General features: G+C 39.1%; 1 protein-coding gene across 1 annotated transcript in view; it reads right to left on the bottom strand.

Annotated features, from left to right (window-relative positions):
- The window catches only part of NEB (nebulin), a 220,916-nt gene that overhangs the window by 188,470 nt on the left and 12,652 nt on the right, over positions 1 to 19,794 (bottom strand). The window contains 15 exon segments of the mRNA XM_070390326.1: positions 712 to 810; positions 1,831 to 1,935; positions 2,025 to 2,132; positions 2,232 to 2,333; positions 3,515 to 3,628; positions 3,714 to 3,821; positions 4,788 to 4,892; positions 6,177 to 6,275; positions 6,693 to 6,797; positions 6,895 to 7,002; positions 7,090 to 7,194; positions 8,869 to 8,985; positions 11,796 to 11,903; positions 12,549 to 12,653; positions 15,896 to 16,000. Of these exon segments, the coding sequence (XP_070246427.1) occupies positions 712 to 810; positions 1,831 to 1,935; positions 2,025 to 2,132; positions 2,232 to 2,333; positions 3,515 to 3,628; positions 3,714 to 3,821; positions 4,788 to 4,892; positions 6,177 to 6,275; positions 6,693 to 6,797; positions 6,895 to 7,002; positions 7,090 to 7,194; positions 8,869 to 8,985; positions 11,796 to 11,903; positions 12,549 to 12,653; positions 15,896 to 16,000 (1,593 nt within the window).

Here is a 19,794-nt window from a genome sequence, read left to right on the forward strand (position 1 = left end):
CCATGGAGTTGCCAAAGAGTTGGACATGACTGAGCAATGAACACATACCTAGCTACTCAAAGTGGGGACTAGGGAGTTTATATAAGTCCCTCCAGGCCTACCAAACCAGAATCTCCATTTATCACCCACATACACGTCAATATTTGAGAAGCACTGCTGCATGGCTGGATCATTCTACTTTAGACCTCCCTTGACTTCCTAATCCAAAGTGTACCCCCATTACTTTCTCACACATCATCTGATTTGAATTCTATATTATCAACATCCTATATTAGTTTTTGTATTATTGTCTGGCATCTTCCTTGTTTCTGTGCTCTTTTTCTTTCTGTAAAGCCTTTGTTGGCAAACTTAGGAATGGGGAAAATTTGCCTTGTTACCTACTCAAGTAGCTGTTTTTATTGTCATTTAAGTTGCCTTGAAATTTTAGTATGCATTATTTTTGGAATGTGAGAGATCCTAATGAGCAAATTCCCACTAAAAATCGAGGAGTTATTGCAGAATTATTAGTCATTCTTACTATTGTCTGACACCATTCTTCCTGAGGCTACAATTCAGTCTAGCAGCTTCATTTGCATTTTATTGCCTATATCTTGAAAAAAGTGACATTATTGGAATAACAGATGAGCCCATGAAGGTGAAATATGTAGATGCTGACGTCCAATAAGCAAAGCATCCTGGGTCACCCATGCTTGCATTAATCAGGCCACTTACATCACTAAGCTGCTTGGTGTTGAGCTGGGCTTGCAACAGTACAGGAGTATCGGTGACAGCTGTGAATTTGGTCTTATCTGGATGAACTTTGTAGGTATGCTACAAAAGAAGAGGTCTGTTAATGAAATTTCATAATGTTTCTTTAGATTCTTGTTCATATACACAATAACATGCACAAAGTTTCCAGCCAAAAATAGAGTGCATTTCGTTCTTGAAAACTTGGTTGATGCGCTCTCACTTCCTCTTTCTCTATCTCCCTCTCTCCTGAAGTTGCCTCCAAACTGGTTTCCCTGCCACAATTCAGCAACCAGATTAGCCTCCCCCTGACGAAGCCTTACAATGGCTCGCCACTGGACTCGGGTTCAATGTAAAATGTACATTGGCCTACCAGCCCTCCCCTACAGAATCCACCTCCCTCCTTCATCTCCTACCATTTTACCTCTTACTGCTGTCCCTTCCCTGGTATATGTCAGTTACATCATGCTTTCAAGTCCTTACATGCTGAGTGTGTTTCTTCTCAGGCTGTTCTTCCCACTGCTCTTCCCTGGATCTTGGCACGGCTATAGTCTTTGCCTTAGACATTACTTGACCACCCAACCTATGGTATCCATCCAGTCCCCATCACCCACATCATTCTATTTTAACCCTATAGCATCACTTTAGTTTTCTGATCTATCTTTCTAGTTTCTATGTTCTTTGTTTATCGTCTGTCTCTCCTTCTCAGATGCACACGGAACAAGCAGCAGCCCTACTTGTCCACTATTCTTTCTCAGCACCAAGGACAGTGTCTGGCACATGCCAGCCCATCACGTAAAATATACACCTATCTCTTACAAATCACCATATTCACTCTTTCCCCAAAAGTCATGTGTGTGTGTGTATGTATTTGTGTAGATATATGTATATACAGACTAGTGGAAATAAAGGTTTATAAAACCTGAAATCATTTTGTAACAACTAATTTTCTTCATAGTAATTTTTATATTCCCCAATTCTATCCAAAACATAAAATTTAACATCTGCGAACCATTAGATGCTAGCATTTAAACTGCTGAATTGACCACTAGATGGCACAAGAATGCCAAACACAATCGCAAAACTTCAGGGCAGCTGACTTACATCTTTACACTGGTCTAGCTTCTTGATTGCTTCGTATTCTTGTGTTATTGTCTGAGGGAAATAGCATTTCCCTTTATCTTCTTCATATTCTGCTTTGTAATTTTTCTGTAATGAGAAAGAACAAAAATAGATCATGATTTCTATTGTCCCCAACAATGTTACTGAGAAGCATGAACAATTGTCTTCAAACTTACGTCACTGTTTTGAGCTGAAATTTTCAAGCAGTGTACTTGATATGGGTCCTCAAAACTGCCTATATAATGTCCCAAAACATTCTGTACATATGAATCTTTATATTTAGCCTGAAAAAGAAAACATATGTTTTCAAACTCAAATAGACAGTTATTTATCAGACAGGAGGAGAGCCCTCAAACCCAAGAGGTAACTGTGGCCTTTCGAACCTCACTGAAGTTCTTCAGCAGGGTATCAAGTTGATATTTAGGAGTCTCACAGTAATTCATGCTCTTTGCCTTTGTCTTCTCATAGTTTTCCTTGTATAATCTCTGTCAAAGGAAAAAGAAAATTAAACAAAGAAAATAAAAGAATATATCTCATGAAATAGAAGCTATTCATGTCACTGCTATACTTTACTGGAATGGAAATTTTTGTATTTCTTCAGCATTTATTTTCTACAAAGCAGAAAAGCAGAATGAATATGGTAGGGGCTCTTGTCTTATATGATCTAGTCTACAGTAACCATAAATATGTACACAGTACTTATCCTAATATTTCTCAGCCAGAATAAATCACAGCTCACCAATGCTGCTGTCTGAACAACTTTTTATCTCAAAATATTTTTTCCCACTTGAATGTGTTTGAAGGAAAATGATTTTTTTAAGCGTTGGTATGAAATATTATAAAAGGTATAAAGTGGAGTTTGTATACTTAGGCACAGTTGTAGAAAAGTATTCCATTCAGTACTTGACGAAAACACATCTTACAATACCTCTGGAAGCTGGCTTTTATCATTAAGACCTAAATTTTACTTTATAACAGTGATATATGAAATATGACTTTTCTGTGTTATTGAGTGCATCACGTAGTTCTTCGCATTCTCTTTTAATTCTTCCATAAATAAGTCCAAAAAATATCCTCAATAAAGACAGTAATATTTATAAGCGATACAGAATAGGTAATATTTCTTCTTTGCTATGAATTAGAAAAGCAATTTTTATAAAAAAATTTTATTTTAATAAAATATTTTAAGTCCTTAATATGAGATCAGTATTTTATAAAATTCTTAAACTAAAATACTTAAGCTTCACTGAGTTTTCCCTACTTTGTCTGTAGCCTGGTTTTCTCACTTCTTGCCTTTTATTTTTCTGTATATATTTTTGTTAAGTACCAAGAGTTTGGTCGTGGCATGGAATGAATAGGTGTTTAGATATACTGAGATACTGAGCTTATTTCCAGAAAAAACAATAAGGAAAATGGTATTGTTAGTGTAATTTACCTCCTAATAAAACTGAAGGCATTAAGGGATTAAAGGAAGCTTTACAATACTCTCTGGTGTCTCAAAGTACAGAGACATCATAAGAATGAGGAAGTTAATCATTCTTTACCACTGGGTTTTAATGTTTTGTCATCCTGAATCTGAGATTTCATTTAGGCTAATGTCTCATCCAAGCTTACATTAAACAGTAAGTACAGCCACATCTAAAGACAGGTTCACAAAAGCACTCACATCACTCTGGTTTTTGGCCGTCTTCAAAGAGTGCAGCATCTTGGGGTCATCATTAATACTGAGAGCTCCAATCATCTTCCCTTTGCTTTTCTCATAGTCTTTCTTGTACATCACCTACAAGGACATCATATGAGTCAGATCCCACTCGTCAGGAAGCATCGCTGAGGCCTCCCCGCCCAGGTGCCCAGGCCATACTCACATCACTAGCAATCTTGGTGTTGGCTTTGGCTGCCAGCAGGGGAATGGCGTCCACCTTAATGTCAAACTTCTTAGCTTTGGTCTTCTCCCAGTCATGTTTATAAATATTCTGGATAGAAAAATTTCAGCACAGGAATAGGCAAAAGTGATATGCATGTTATCATACTTTATAGACTAAAGGGTAACCCAATACCCAATAGTTTGTCTCAATATAAAATAGGCCATTTTCATTGTTTAAGAAATTTTAGATAATTTATTTTAGATAATTCTTAAGATGAATCTTCCTATTTTCCAAGATTAAGCTTCTCTACTCACCATGAGAATATATTAACTTCATTCTAGTTATCATACTAATATTTGATTCCTAACACCGAATATTTTACAGAGTAGCACAAATAATCTACAGTTAACTTACTTAGTATTATATAAAGGCACCATTTTCATTTGCTCTCAAAGTTCTCTGAAAAGGTTATTTTACAGATTATAATATTCACTGATGCTAGATAATTTTAGTACTTATTTATAGAATTGTTGAAAAAATTGAAATCCTCATGGGTAACTTGACTTTTCTATAAAATTAAGTTTGGAAATGAAAAATAGCAATGGATACCTGCGCTTATGACTTCTGAATACCCTATATCTTTGTCAGTGCAAGTTCTCTTACATGTAGAAATAAGTATTTTTTGTGAGATATAAGGGAAATTATAGGCTTGAGAAATAAACGAAATCAAATATATCTTAAATATCAGGTCCTGAAAGAAAATTATAGTATAATATAAAAGAATACATGGCTAAAAGAACTAACATTAAGATTTGAGATTAAACATACATGAACAGTGACATTTTGAGGGTTGCCTAAAATATATTAAGATTGTCTCATTGTGTGAAGCTACTTACAAGATTGCTACACACATTTTATAAAGGGGAATTCAGAGTTACCCTCACAGAGGGAACACAATACAAATGTTAACCCTTATTCCCATCTTTATTACTGAAATGTTTATTCAATGAGGCAGCTCAAAAGTAAAAGCATAGTTGTCAGGCAAACAGAAGGCATAGTGCATGAGAAACTCACATCACTCAGGTTATAGGCGTTGAGTTTGTGCTGGATAAAGGCAGGCGTATCTGGAGGTATATGACACTTGAACTTTTCGTTTTCATGTTTTGCTTTGTAATTTAGCTGAGGAGGGGGAGGGAAAGAATGAGCAAATTAGTTCTCTACTCAGAAGAATTGTTACAAAATACAAAAGAAAAAATCATGTGGAGTACATTTCATAAAATGTAAAATACATTTTGTTAAATAAGAACTGACAGAGCTGTCATGATCAAGAGAGAAATCCAGAGTGAGGGCAGGCCGCCTTTCTTATCAGCACCTGTGTGGAGGATCGCTGATGCGCGTATCACATCTGGCACCATGGCAGGACCCTAACGGAAGGAGGTGGCCGCTTTTCATAGACACAAGCTTCCCTCCTTAAATATCACAGTTGGTCCTGTAGATTCTGAGAGTATCAGCCTTTCCTTCTCAGCTGTCATTGCTTACGCACTGGAGAATATTTTCTAACAAGTCTGATTATGTCCCCTCACATGCATGATGGTTTGTGGATACTCTAACTGAAGCTTTCATTTCTGGCCATAAATCTACTCAAGTTATTTTTATTTTCATTTTTTTTTAGTTCAACATAAATTTGAAATTTCACACTTAAAATTCATATGATAAAACATATCTCAAAGACTCCATTTCCCAAAAATAAACTTGCACAAGAGAGAGAAATCCCATGTACTGAATACCTGCTCTGGGCCAGGATGCACACCATGCACATATTTCTTTTCATTTCATCTTCAAAACAAGCATATATTATCAAAGGAAACTGTGAGGGATGGAGAGGTTCAACAGCTTGCCTAGGCCCCCAGGTCATAAAAGACAGTGCTAAAATCTGAATCCAGTTTTCCCTGGTGGCTCAGACAGTAAAGAATTTGCCTGCAATGCAGGAGACCTGGGTTCAATCCCTGGGTTGGGAAGATGCCCTGGAGAAGGGAATGGCAACCCACTCCAGTTTTCTTGCCTGGAGAATTCCATGGACAGACGAGCCTGGCAGGCTACAGTCCATGTAGTTGCAAAGAGTAGGACACAACTAACGGACTAACACTTTATTTTCACTGGTGTCTGACCCCCAAATTCAAGTGCTCTCCAGTGCGTTAAGCTACATTTAGTTTCTCTTCTACAACCCTTATTATAATTGTTATCCACCCAAGAAGATGCAAGGTAACTAAGTATTTTCAGATCAGATCAGATCATTTTAGGTGATTACAAATGTATACCAGTTAAACTCGTTAAAACTTACGTAGTCTTTTTAAAATAAACGTGACAAGGATAAAAACCCTTCTTTATAAATGGATTTTAAGTACAGAGCTATGATATATCATCCCTCAAAACTGGATTTCTTGGATATTTAAGAGAACTTACATCACTCAGCTGCTTGGAATTGACTTGGGCTTGCATCAGAACAGGAGAGTCAGTAACTTGAGTGAATTTTGTCTTATCTGGATGGACTTTGTAGGTGTGCTGTGGGAGAAAAGAAATCAGGTTTAGTGTAGTATCACTTGTCAAAATCTGAGCTGGCCTATAGGCTAAGCTGGCATATCCCCATCCCCCGAAAGAAAAGCAACTTGTAGGAAATAAAACACATTTTTTTCTAATTAGACTGTAGTTCTTTTTTTGAGGAATGCTCTTACATATATATAGGAAACTGTCCCATGTCTTCAGATTCCTGATTACTTTTCTTTGGGAAAATGAGCTAGATTTAACACTTGAGTCATATGGGTGACCACAGGGAAAATAGTGTATCTATTAAAAAATAAATTGTGTTTCTTACAGTCTCCTGCTAACATTTGTTTGCAGAAGTGTCAAATTTGTAAAAATATCTTGACCACTAGATACTGTGGAGGTTGGTAATGCTCATAGTATATACCACAGACTTACATCTTTACATTGATCTAGTTTTTTGATCGCTTCATATTCTTGAGTTATAGTCTGGGGGAAGAAGCCTTTGCCTCTGTCCTCTTCATATTCTGCCTTGTAGTTTTTCTACAAGAAAAAGAAATCGGACATAAGGATGCAACCACTCTACTCATGCCCTGAAAATGTGCTATTTGGAAAGGCAAATAACTGCCTTAGAACGTACATCACTGTTCTGAGCTGAGACTCTCATGCAGTGTGTATGATACGGATCCTCGTAGCTGCCTACATAATGTCCCAAAATATCCTTTAAGTAGGAATCTTTATATTTAGTCTGAAAGACAAAACATATATCATTTGTTTATTGGCAAAATGATGGGTCTTCGCTTTCACAGACGGAATGACTGGTGGGGGGTCTTACATCACTACTGAAGTTGTGCAGAACTGTATCAAGCTTAAATTTGGGTGTCTCGCAGTAATTTATGCTCTTTGCCTTCGTCTTTTCATAGTTTTCCTTGTATAGTTTCTGTTAAAGGAAAGAAAAAAATCAATTAAAGTAGGTTCCTATCACCCCCATGCTGATGATTATTGCACTTGTATTTTCCAACACTAAACAAAGGAAGAAGAAAAAAAGATTTTACCTGTCAACTGTCTTAAAACTAACAATCACACCTTGGGGTGTCGTGAATGATTTAAACCTTTTCTATTAGCAATTATTATAAAGCCTAAATGTTTAATATTCTCCAAAAAATTAAGAAACCAATATATTGCCTCAGACCAAACCCTTAGTTGCAGAGGTGCTTGAGTATTTCTGACTTACTGCCTTTTCTACCTGTCAACTGACATACTCTTTCTTCACTAATGATGCCCTGAGAAACAGGAACATTCTGAGTGACAGTAAATTTTTCATTTTTTAAAAAACAAACCTTCATGGAAAAAGCTTGCACACAGGGAAGTATACACTCTTCCTCCTTCTACCAAGGAAAAGTTCCTTATTATATGAACAGACTGTGTATCTTAAAAATAAGGTATATACAAACAGTCTACCAACCCTTCTCCTCTTCTAGACTTATCTTCAGCTCTAACCATTACTGGATTTTACAGTGCCCAACTGATAAAGCAAATCATTGTCATTTTAACTTTTTATTTTATCTTGGACTATAGCCAATTAACAATGTTGTGATAATTTCAGGTGGACAGTAAAGGGAATCAGTCATACATACACATACTGGGGCTGTTCATTTTTAATATTTTTATATTGTTGTCTTTTTCAACAAAATGGATTTGAACTTGGGTTTTTATGTTCAATAAAGATGACCTTCATTCAGGAAACAGTGCTTTGCACTGATTTCCCAGTAGAGCTATTTGAACAGATTCATTTCTGTCCTCTCACCTGCCACATCACTCACCCCACCTCGTCAGTCACATGTACACATATCTATGGTGCTGATTTAACTCAAGGGACAAAGATAACTAACCCACACATAATCTCAAATGCTGGGAAACTTTACCTAATTAAAAGGGAAAACTCAACTGACAGTATGTTCAGTCTCTTTATATACATAATCAAAGCGGCCTTGAGCTGTGCGTCTTCTAATGCCAGGCCAGTTTTCACTTATCTAGTGTATTTGAAAAGCAGTGGATTAGACAAGCTCTTAATATTCCACTATTAGAAATTCCTGTGAAGACTTAGGGAGCCATCTTTTCAGTTTTGCTGTCTGCAAATGATGGTTTCTGGAGTCAAAACCTGAGTAAAAAGTGGTGGAGGTTAGGGAGAGAAGTTGTGAAATTCAGGACATTTCCCTTCTGTCCAGCAGCAGGCTTGAAGAGCATAAGGGTAGGGCACCAAGCGGCTCCAGCTCCTAGTCTTCCCCTTTCAGTCTCCTTCTGCCGCCACCAGAATCACAACAAAACGTCTACAATGTACTTTTTGCCCACACAAAGGCACAGGCTCCTGGAGTTTCAAGGAAATGAGGATTTCCCTGCCTACTGAACTAGTCCACAGGCTCCCCACATTGACACATATCATACTCAGAGACACTAATGCCTTCCTGTTAGACAGCTCCAGGGAAACTGCTACCCCATAACCTTCAAGTATTTGCAAAGTTCTATTTGCATTTAGTCATTGTAGAAGGAGAAAAATTTCATCCCTCTTGCAGCTCAGGTTAAAAAAACCCACTTTTGACAAGAATATACTTACATCACTCAGGGCATCTCCTGCCGCCTTCAGCTGCCTGAGCAGTGGGTTTTCTGAAGCAGGAAGTACATTATAATCTGCTTTTCCTTTATTCTTTTCATAGTCTTGTTTGTATTTTACCTGTGGGAGTGAAATAAAGTGATATAGTAACTCTCTATGTTACTTTTGTTCTCCTTCTCTTTTACACGTATTATGACATCGCTCCAGGAATCAATTTTCTCTTCAGAAAACTGGCAGCTTGACATTTTGTAAACAAAATATTCATAGTAACTCATAACAGCAGTGGAGAAACTGCATACATTTTCAGGATATCTTTTCTTCCATCATTTATTCATTCAAAAGTATCCATAGGGCATTGATTATGCACCTGGTCCTGGGACAGATTCAAGAAACAGTAACACATGTTCCCTACCCTCAGAGAGGGAGGGAGGAGGGGAGGAGGGTGAGGGGAGGTGGGGGAGGGAGAGAGGGGGGAGAGAGAGAGGGAGGGAGGGAGAAATAATAGAAGAAAGATATACATCATAATAATGACAGTGCATCATGTCCTGGATACCTGCTGCTCCAGAACCCTCATTCAGCTCTTATCCTCCAGCTGCCTATCTGCCAACACATGTTTAAAGAAAAAGCTAGAAGCATCATCAATCTAGCCTTCTATGCCTCATCTGTGACTATGTGTGTGAGCACATGTATACTTAATGTAGGCATGGGAGGAGGAGGAAGGGGTAGGGGCTAGATATATGGTGACAGCCTCATCTTTTCTTCTGCCCTCCCTACTTTTCACCTTTAATTCCAGCTCCAACAGAAGCTTTAAGTAAGGGCACAAAAGCCCCCCTCAGGAGCATATCCAAAGGGAAGAAGAAAAAAAGAAACAGATCCTAACCTTGACCATGAGCACCAGTGCCATTTATTTCTTCAAGCAAAATAATTTTAGAATATAGACATGTTCTGGAAATCCTAGATAATCTGCCAATATTTAAGAACCTCAGAAAACAATTGGCTCAGTCTTCAAAGGTGGGAGATACACAACTGAAACACAGATGTACCACCCCTACAGCCCACGCTGGGGACTCACAGAGGATGTTCTTCAGAAGTGGAGGATGTAGACAACCTCTTATAGAATTATCTATTTCCATGACCAATGGAAACAACTAGAAAGGAAATTCCACAGACCTATTATCCCTCTACCTGCATCTGGGATTCACAGCTTCCTCTCTTATTTCAGGGAAAGTCATCCCTTGCTCCTAAGCACCAGGTCCCTGCCCCTTTCTCCTACTCTAGGACAATGCTCCAGCCACTCTCCCTCCCCTCCTCAACATGATCTCATTTTCCCTCTACACTTGATTTTTCTTCTATCAGCCTAGAAACATGGCATTTTTGCCTCTTACCTAAAAAAATTCCCTCTTCACCTACTTATCCATTAGCTACTACCCCTTTCTCTTCTTTTTTCTCAGGAGTCAAGTACACTCATATTATTCTATTTCTCTCTTCTCATTCACTCACAAACCCTTTCTAAACACTCAACCAAAGTGCTCTTATTAAGTTCACCAGACACCATTCATTGATAAACCCACTTCAGAAACATTTGACACAATTACTCCCTCCCTTCCCCTTTCACCAGCTTCCCAAGACGTCAATCACTCTTACCTAACTCTGCTTCTACCCCATCTTACTGATGTCTTCACAAGGAAGCACTCCAGAATCCAATCCTTAGAGTTTTCTCTCTACACTTGCTCCCTTGATGGCCTCCAGTCTTATGACATTAAATATGATTCATATGCTACTGATGCCCAAATTTATACAAACTTTCCAGATATCTCCCCTGAAATGGCAGACTCATATAATAAACTGCCTACTTGACATTTACATTTCTTAAAGGCATCTCAAAATTTACATGTCTGAAGTTGAGCTCATGTTTCCCCTCCAATAAGAAATTACCTATCCTTCCACCATCTTTCCTATCTTGACAAAGGGAAACCCTATCCATCTAGTTGCTTAGACCAAAACTTTTCTCATATCCCATATTCAACTCCTCAGCAAATCAGGTCAGCTCTAATTTTGAAATACTTCTCATCACTTTCCAGGCTACTCTCCTGGTCCAAAACATCACTGTCTTGCACCTGGATCCTGAAATAGTCTCCTAAGTGACATGATCTTCCTACTTTCACTCCTCCTGCAGAGCCAACGCCAGGCTTATAATCAAATCTGATTGGCTTTGAAGTTATTGCTCTTTCTAGTGCTTTAGAACACCTGTTACAGTTTGGTTGCTAAGTTGTGTCCGACACTTTGCAACCCTATGGGGCTCCCTGTAGCCCACCAGCCTCCTCTGTCCATGGATTTCCCAGGAAAGAATACTGGAGTGGGTTGCCATTTCCTCCTCCAGGGGATATTCCCAACCCAGGGGCTCTTTTCAACCCAGGGATCAAACCCGTATCTCCTTCATTGCAGGCAGATTCTTTACCTGTGAGCCACCAGGGAAGCCCCCTGTAGAATGCCTAGGAGTAGACTAGTTACCAGAGTCACTCTATAGACTATATGAGCAAATCCATGGGTTCATGCGTCTTGTCTGTGACCAGATTTTCACTAGTTAATAAGAAAATAGAAAAACAACGGTAGTTGGAAGTGTGAGAGTGAGTGTCTGTATTCAAAGAACGCTGCCAGTTACCTTTTCTTGAGAAGTTCTTTTGTCCTTTCTACTTCTGGGTATCAAAAGGTCCTTTAGTCTATGAAATGCTGAAGATGGTAGCTTAGTATTGTGAATTCTCCTACACGGCAATTTTTTTAAAAAAATTGGTAGCCCTATTGTAATCCCCAAATATTTTCTTATTGTTCCCATAAGAAACTTTTCCCCCCATTATATACAAAAGCAAGAGTTGTAAGAAATTCCCCCACACTGAGACTATATCAAGATCAATGAGAAAATGTCCCCATACCTTGCTAGCTGCCACCCCAGCTTGTTTATTCACTTTGTACTCTGGGGTTTCCGTCTGCATGAAGTAGATCTGGTCTTTCATATGCTCAAAGTCTTCCTGGTATTTTTTCTGTAAGACATGAAATATGCTGGAGAACTGCTGTGGGAACAATTAGGCAAAAGTCTTATATGGGAGGACAGAGGCCACTTGGAGACATCACCCAAAGCCATGCTCCTCTTAGCTTCTGTGGGTCAGATTACAGTTATAGAATATGGTGCTATCACAAAAGCCATTAGCAGCTTAACAGAAACTTGGAGCAGTTATAACAGGTTGGAAGACAACCTCAAAGAAGGAGCTCTCAAAGGCCAGAGGCAGAGAACTTAAGAAAAAAGAAAAAGAGGTTTTTTATGTTTTCCAGGGAGGGGATCTGGGAAGAGATTAATCAGTTTCATAAATGTACCGCTCGAGTGCCCAGACACAGAACAAAAAGGGCCTCTTTCATCTGTACTCACCATGAAACCATATTGTTCCAATGAAAAATGAGGCAAGAGTAATGGAATCCAATCAAAACAATGCTTTGCAAAAGGAAGGAAAGATGGTGGAATTTCTTTCTAAATAGGGACCCTACACAGGTCTTGCCCCCAGCAAGAGTTGTCTGGATTGAAATGTTCTGGTACCATTTCAGGAGCAGCAAGTGGCTAGACGTCATACAGGAAAGAATCAACCTCTCAACCCAAGGACATCCAGCTTGGATGGACATCCCTTCCTACTTACTGTGCTGATGTTATTAGAGTTCATTCTGGCGGTTGCAATTTCAAAGCAAGGTGTCTCACTCCATTTGCCTTTGACTTTATTTTCATAGTCTTCCTTGTATTTTTGCTAGGATGGAAAAAAATAAAGAAAATAAGACAAGCAAAATCTGGAAATTGACAAATAAGGCAGCCAATTAGGTGGTAGTGGTCAGCTTTAAAAAATATCTTGACCAGGCCCTTCCTGGGTACTTAATAGATGTCTTCAAATCTTCTGGTATAGTGTTACTTATCCCACAGAAAAAGTTGGATGCAGGGGATAGAGGTATCAGTCTCCCCTTTGCTGAGTTTAAGGACTTAGTTCACAGAGAACTCACAGATGGTCCCTGGTGTTTGAGGGAAGAGAGAGTCAGAAGCATCTTCCTTCTGTAATTCATGATTATTGATATAATAAAATCACTCAACCCCAGATTTTCATGCCCGATGAACTTAGCCATTAATTTCTGAGCTTTACTGAAACTCCTAGTTATCCAGACAGCAAAACTACAACAAAATTTGGCTTGTAGGCCAATGAATAAGACTTACGAAATTTTAATGAGAACTGGCAAGCAATAAAAAAATTAAACTGCTATCCCATATTAACTCCCGAACACCACACTACCTGAATCCTATACTGTGAGGCTCCTTGGTGAGAGGAATTATATGTTCTTCATTTTTGTATCCTCAAAATCTAACACAAAATGCAGCATGCAGAAGTTACCTCACAAATGTTTGTTTGACTACACTAAATTGAACCTAGTCCATGATTTTTTGACTACTTTGGCTTGAATGTTCTTGAAACGGAATTAATCCAGCCAACCCCAAGTTTGGGACATGAGTCAGAGATGGGTTAGAGCAATTTCCCCACCTTGGCTGATAGAATGTGTCAACAGACATAACCAGTGGGTCTCAGGTGTTTGCATACTCCCGCCATACTCTTCAAAAAAAAAAAAAAAAAGAAAGTGGTTTTCTGGTATGCCTTTAAAGAACAAGTACCAAGGGTGAGAAAGATGCAGAGCCAGTGAATTTAAGTTTAAGGAAATCTAGCCCTCTCTCTAATGCCCTATATCCTTTCTTCTCAAAGGTTAACTTTCTAGATCCTAGTTTCTCCTTTCAATTGCAGACCTAGCATCAGCTGGAAATTCCAACCTGAAATCTTGTATCTTTCTTATTGTGAGTCTAGAAGGAAGCAGAGAAGCTCAAGGACTTCAAGAAGCTCAGTGTTGCTCACAGAACTCCACCTGCAGGAGTCGTAGTGTGCATGGTAGACACAAACAGCCCTGCCTGCCTACACATCTCTACAGAAGGCACTGAGCCAGGAGGAGGTGCTGGCATGACTTGATGACTCTGGGCAAAGACATAGGTGAGAGAATGGATTCTGAAAGTTATGATACAGAAGGCTGGTAAACAGAATGGAACAGCAATATAACAATTCCAGATATGTGTTCATTATGTTAACATATGAACTGGAGGCTATAAGACCTGGTAAGACTGGGGTGAATAATTATCACCATGGTGGATAATCTGATGACCTTCATCCATAGCCCTCCTTCCCTTGGCTAATACTGTTATTCCACAAAGCAACCCAGCCCTAGCAATGCTTTCAAAGTACTCAATAATGTCTCTGCATCCAATCAAATGTTGCAATCCAATAGGCATATATTGCAAGCCATCATGGTAAATTTTCTAGTAGCCATACTTTAAAGTATAAAAAAGGAACAGGTTGGAAATTAATTTTAATGACCAGCAAGGGTCTACTTTATAGCACATGGAACTCTGCTTAATGTTATGTGGCAGCCTGAAGGGAGGAAAGTTTGGGGAAGAATGGAAACATGTATATGTATGGTTGAGTCCCTTTGCTGTCCACCTGAAATTGTCATAACATTGTTAATTGGCCATACTCCAATACAAAATAAAAAGTTTAATAAAAATATGTTATTTTACTTTATACAATAGATGCCCAATAGTATCAGTTCACAATAATCAATATAAAATAATTAGTGAACTATTTTACATTCCTTTTGTCACATTTCCTCAATAGGCACATGTGACTGGTAGCTGCTCTGTTAAGAGTGCAGTCTAGACTAACCGGCAAGCCTACATTAGCAGAGAGATTGGTTATAGAGGAGTCCAAAATAGATTTTTAAAAATAATTTTTAAGTACTCACTCTGTATACTCAAATGAGGTAGAAGAATCCTGCATTAGTAAGATTTCTTTTAAAATATGCCTTTAATAAAAATGTAAAATAGATTTTTCTTTCTAAATGAATACTTGAAAGCAATTTTTTATTTTTCTTCCAAAAAAGAATTAAGTTGTCCTTCTCTCCAATCTCATTTACAATATCAACACTTTCAAGAGGCCAACTCTTTGTCAATAGTTCGCTCTAAAGTTAATTTCTGCTTAGCCCTGCCTGGGCAAAATTTCGGGCTCATGGTATTCCTATCAGTGAAAATTTACTGTACTTACTAGATCTTTTATCCCAAATAGTCCTTGTTCACACCAGTAGGTAATCTACAATATCAGACACTAAAAAATATTGCTGAATAGACTTCATCATCCATAGTTTTCTTCCTTCTCCTTTACTAAAGACGTACCTTCCCCCAAAATACTTAAACAAGACAGAAATCTTGAGGTCCAACCAAAACTCAAGCAGAACAAACTAACAGTCAACTCCACAAAGGGCAAAGGAAAGTATTTAAAAGCAGTAGTATCCCAAGAGAAAGTGGCCTGATTTGGTCCAAATTAAAATAGGAATTTAGCATGGATCTATTCATCAGTTGAACATCTGTCTCTCTGCATTCCCTGTCAGGGCTGCATTCCTCAGAGCTAGTTTACCAGACTAAATATAGACAGACTAAGCTGTCTGCCAGGCCTAGGAAATTATGAGGTGCACTGCTCAGGGCTGTCTAACCAAGCTGCCTCTGAGAGACCACTTGTACATTGTTATTTTCTCCAAGTCTGATTCTGAGCATAAAACTCTACAGGGTCTGCGCTGAATTAAAACAATCAGAGTCTTTGTGGAAATCTGTGGTTACTTGGTTACTGTTAGTATTCTTCTCATAAGTCAGAATGTCAAAGGACATCAGGATGTGGATTCTGTTCTCAAAACACACTTTCCCATCTATCAATCACTGAGTCATCCAGCTGACCAAGCATTTATTAACATGGTTCCATGGTGTTAATGGATGTGTTGTAGAGTTTTCAGGGACATAGGCAAAATACTCCTAGTGTTTGTGTTGCGTTTTTAGGTTTATCTTAATTACTTTCTCTGATGGTTGGATTATTCAGTAGCAGTTTTCAAGGGAGACAGTGTCTCAGCCCTATTTACTTACCTTGCTCACTTGATTGGTTACTTTCTTGGCAAATTCTATATCTGGAGGATCTGGCAGAGATGTGAATTGAGTTTGCTGTTCAGCAAGACCTTTTTTGTAGGCAATCTGACAAAATAAAAGACAGGAATGCTCATGAATCTATTTCCCACATTCCATTTACTGGCATTAAAAAAAAATACTGTTTTCCCCTTTATTTGAAGTCTTACATTTGAGTGCACCATAATTTATCCTTTTGGATGTTAGAGGCCCTTACTCTCAGCTTTACTGGTGATCTCAATTTCTTTGCATCTTCCTTCTCTAAGACTATTGGCCTTAGTTCCATCCCCTTCCATTCGTTTCCACACCATGATTTACAACTAATACTCTCTTAACCAGCATCCTCAACTCCTTGTTGACAACAGCATTCTCTTGTCTTTACATCACACCTGCTCACAAACTCTCCACGCTCTGGATCAAGTCAACCACACACCTCGGCTGTCCTTAATATCCAGGATACTGAGTGCTGCTGAGGAAAATCACACAACTCTATGGATTCCATCAGGATAACACCATGAAGCTGCTGCTTAGTTGCTCAATCATGTCCGACTCTTTGCGACCCCATGGACCACAGCCCGCCAGGCTCCTCTGTCCATGGGGATTCTCCAGGCAAGAATACTAGAGTGGGTTGCCATGCCATCCATCAGATAAGCAGGGTTAAAAAGGACACCAGAAGAAGGTGCAGAGGTGGGAGAGACAGCCTCTTGAACCCAAACCATTAGCTTGAAACTTCTGTGTCTGCTCCATGGTGCGTCCTGTGAACAGCAACTTGCTTGGCGCTCCGTGCCGAGTACTGTACGTTTACGGCACCCAATTGCCACTTTGCCTTTACTGAAGCTTGAACATCCCATTTTGTGCCTCTGGTCAGTCGCTGCTCCCAGTGGCTCATCTAAAACCCCAACAGCTTCCAACCAACTCCATACTCCTCTCAGCTTCCTGTTTCATAAAGACAGGCTGTACACTTCTGTCTTTCCTATCCCTGCTTCCTTCACCGGCTGCATGGTTTGGAGGGAACACCCCTGGCAGAGCTCAAGTCCTGCACTCAGGGTGCTGCTCCCTTTGATAGCCCTGAATTTTCCCTCTCTCAGTTACCCTTTTTTTGTTACAGCTTCAACAGCTCTCTTACCACATCTATTCATTATGCATCCCTTTGGCTCCTGCTCTTTTTTTTTTTCTCCCTTCACTACTGACTCCTCTTTTTCTTCCACCAGTCTTGACCCCTACTTCCAACAATAAGAACTATTCACTGATCCCCAGACACATGAAGTCCTTTCACTGAACCTCAGACACGCTGTTCCCTTTCCCTGGAAGCCCCAACTCCACCCTCTCCCCATCTGCCTGCCAACTGCTACTCATTCTCCACATCCCAAGACAGGTACAATTTCCCCTCTTGAGTCTTTGTCTTGATGACCTTCTCCTGGAATCTCACTCTACTACCCTTACCTCCTTTAAAAAAAAAAAAATCAGATGACAAATCAGATGACACTGTACCTGGTTTACATGTCTGTGAGCTCATGCCAGTGAGCTCTGGCATGGCAGAAAACACCCCTCTCATTTGGGAACCCCGTTCCCTGCCGAGTACCTGACTGGAGCAAGGGTTCAATAATTGACTTCTGAGTGTGTGTTTTACACACTGAGGCCATCGGGGGAGGTTGGAAAAGGAGAATTTTCCTCCCAATTCTTCTACTACTCAGCCGTGAGACTTCTATAAGTGATTTCTCCTTCCATGTGGCTGTATCTTTTTTTTATAAAGAGGTCGTTTATTTCCAAAGTCACAATCATCTTCATACTTTAACCAAGTCTGTGTGTGCTTAGTCACTAAGTTGTGTCCAACTCTTTGAGACCCCATGGGCTGTAGCCTGCCAGGCTCCTCTGTCCATGGGATTTTTTTAGGCAAGAATACTGGAGTGGGTTGCCCTTTCCTTCTCCAGGGGTCCTTCATGGCCCAGGGATGAAACCCGTGTCTCCTGCATAGCAGGTGAATTCTTTACCCATTGAGCCATAATCTAACTATATCTTATTCTAATAATATCTACTTAATGCCTATTAGAAATGCTTTCACAAATTAAATCAATTGGGGCACAAAAGACAGATTTTAAAGTGTTTTTGTATCATTAATAATTCCATGGCTTACTTTCTTTTAAATAAGGGAAGACTTACTTTAGGCATAGGGCAACCTGTATTTTCTGTGACTGGCTAAGCCCTTAAGGAGGAAGCAACATTCTACTAGGAGGAATGCTTATTAAGTATGACAGCCTGTCAAGAGTTTTCTGAGAATTCAGATCTAGAAGTCCTAGTTTCTCAAGAACCTTTGCTCAGAATTCTGTCTAGTTAGAATTCAGTACTCTGGATCAACTTAAAGACTCTTGGTTTTTGCAAAGTATTTTGTCGCTACTTAGTTGGGTTAGGAGGGACAAAAGGAGAGGGAATCTCTGAAACCAAACCCTTAGCTCAAAATCCACAAGCTTAGCCAGTGGCATGTTCGGTGGACAACAGCTTGCTTGGGGCTCTGTGCCTAATAATTGTAGATGTCCGTGGTGCTGACAGCAGTATTAATAGGCATGCTGGTAACCTAATACTTGGTCTAGCACAAAAATAAAAGCCATAAGTCAACTGCCAAGTCTTTCTGAGGCAAGAAAAAGAAGACTCTACTTCATTATTATATGTCCCTCTTTATTATGTCCTCTATTGAGGTATATTAAAAAAAAAAGCAGTCAACTCTGATTGTTCAAAGTCCATAGCACTAGAGTGACATGGAGGTGACCCTTCATCTCTCCTTTTTATGGGTAAGAGGAGACATCTGGTGATTAAATGCCTTCTTGGAAACCTCTCCCTAGGTTTACATGACATAGTATTTCCAGGTTCCCCTTCAACTTCTCTGGTCATTGGTTCTGTCTTCTCCTGGCCCCTACCCAGGTGTCCTAAGAGTAGGTATCCTCCAGAACTCTGCCCTTGGCCATCCGCTGTTTGCCTCCTTCATATATTCTCATGTCTGAAGTTGTCACATTTTAAAAATTATTTGACTCTCAAATATTAATCTCTTGTACTGATCTCACACCTGTGCAAATGCCTTGACCTGAATGTTTCTTCCATTATATCGACTTTATTTCTTTTTTCACTAAAGTATTGTTACCACCTGTACCCCTGTTCGCCTAGACTACCAGGACTTTGTCACAAACTCATGGATATTTCCTTTCTCACCTTTGTCTCCAATATCTAAATGTCATTAACACTTTAAAACATTTATTAACATCAGATTCCTTTCTTCCTCTCCTTTGTCTCCATCATCCCGATTTGTCTATATTACTAAAATAGTATTCTATAAATCATGATGTTTTCTAGTCTCAATCTACCATATGGTCCATCAAAATTTCTTCAGATTCTACTTTTATCATGTTATTTTTCTCACCAAAATCTTATGATATGGTAGGCAATGAGAGACATCATATCAAAGTTATTTTGTCTGATTTTCAAGGTCCTGCTACCTGTTTCTTACAAGTGCCTGCCTAACTCAGCACCCAGAGCATTCATTTTTCTTTTTTTAAATTATTTTAATCAAAGTATAGTTGATTTACAATGTTGTGCCAAATTCTGCTGTATAGCAAAGTTACCCAGTTATGCACATATATACATTCTTTTCCATTATGGTTTATCACAAGAAGCATTCAATCTCTTTGTCCCCTAAAACTCCAGACTCACATCATGTATGTCCCTTTGTCCAGCACTCTCTCTCCACAAAATGCCTTTAATGTTCATCACTACTTATTCCCTCTGGATCTCCACTTCCACACAGCTTTCTCTCATTAGTCACATATTCCTGTTTTAGCAAATACCACACTGTAGAGCTTGTGGGTTTTTAAAAA

The sequence above is a fragment of the Bos mutus genome, chromosome 2 (genome assembly GCF_027580195.1).
Source record: "Bos mutus isolate GX-2022 chromosome 2, NWIPB_WYAK_1.1, whole genome shotgun sequence".
NCBI lineage: Eukaryota > Metazoa > Chordata > Mammalia > Artiodactyla > Bovidae > Bos > Bos mutus.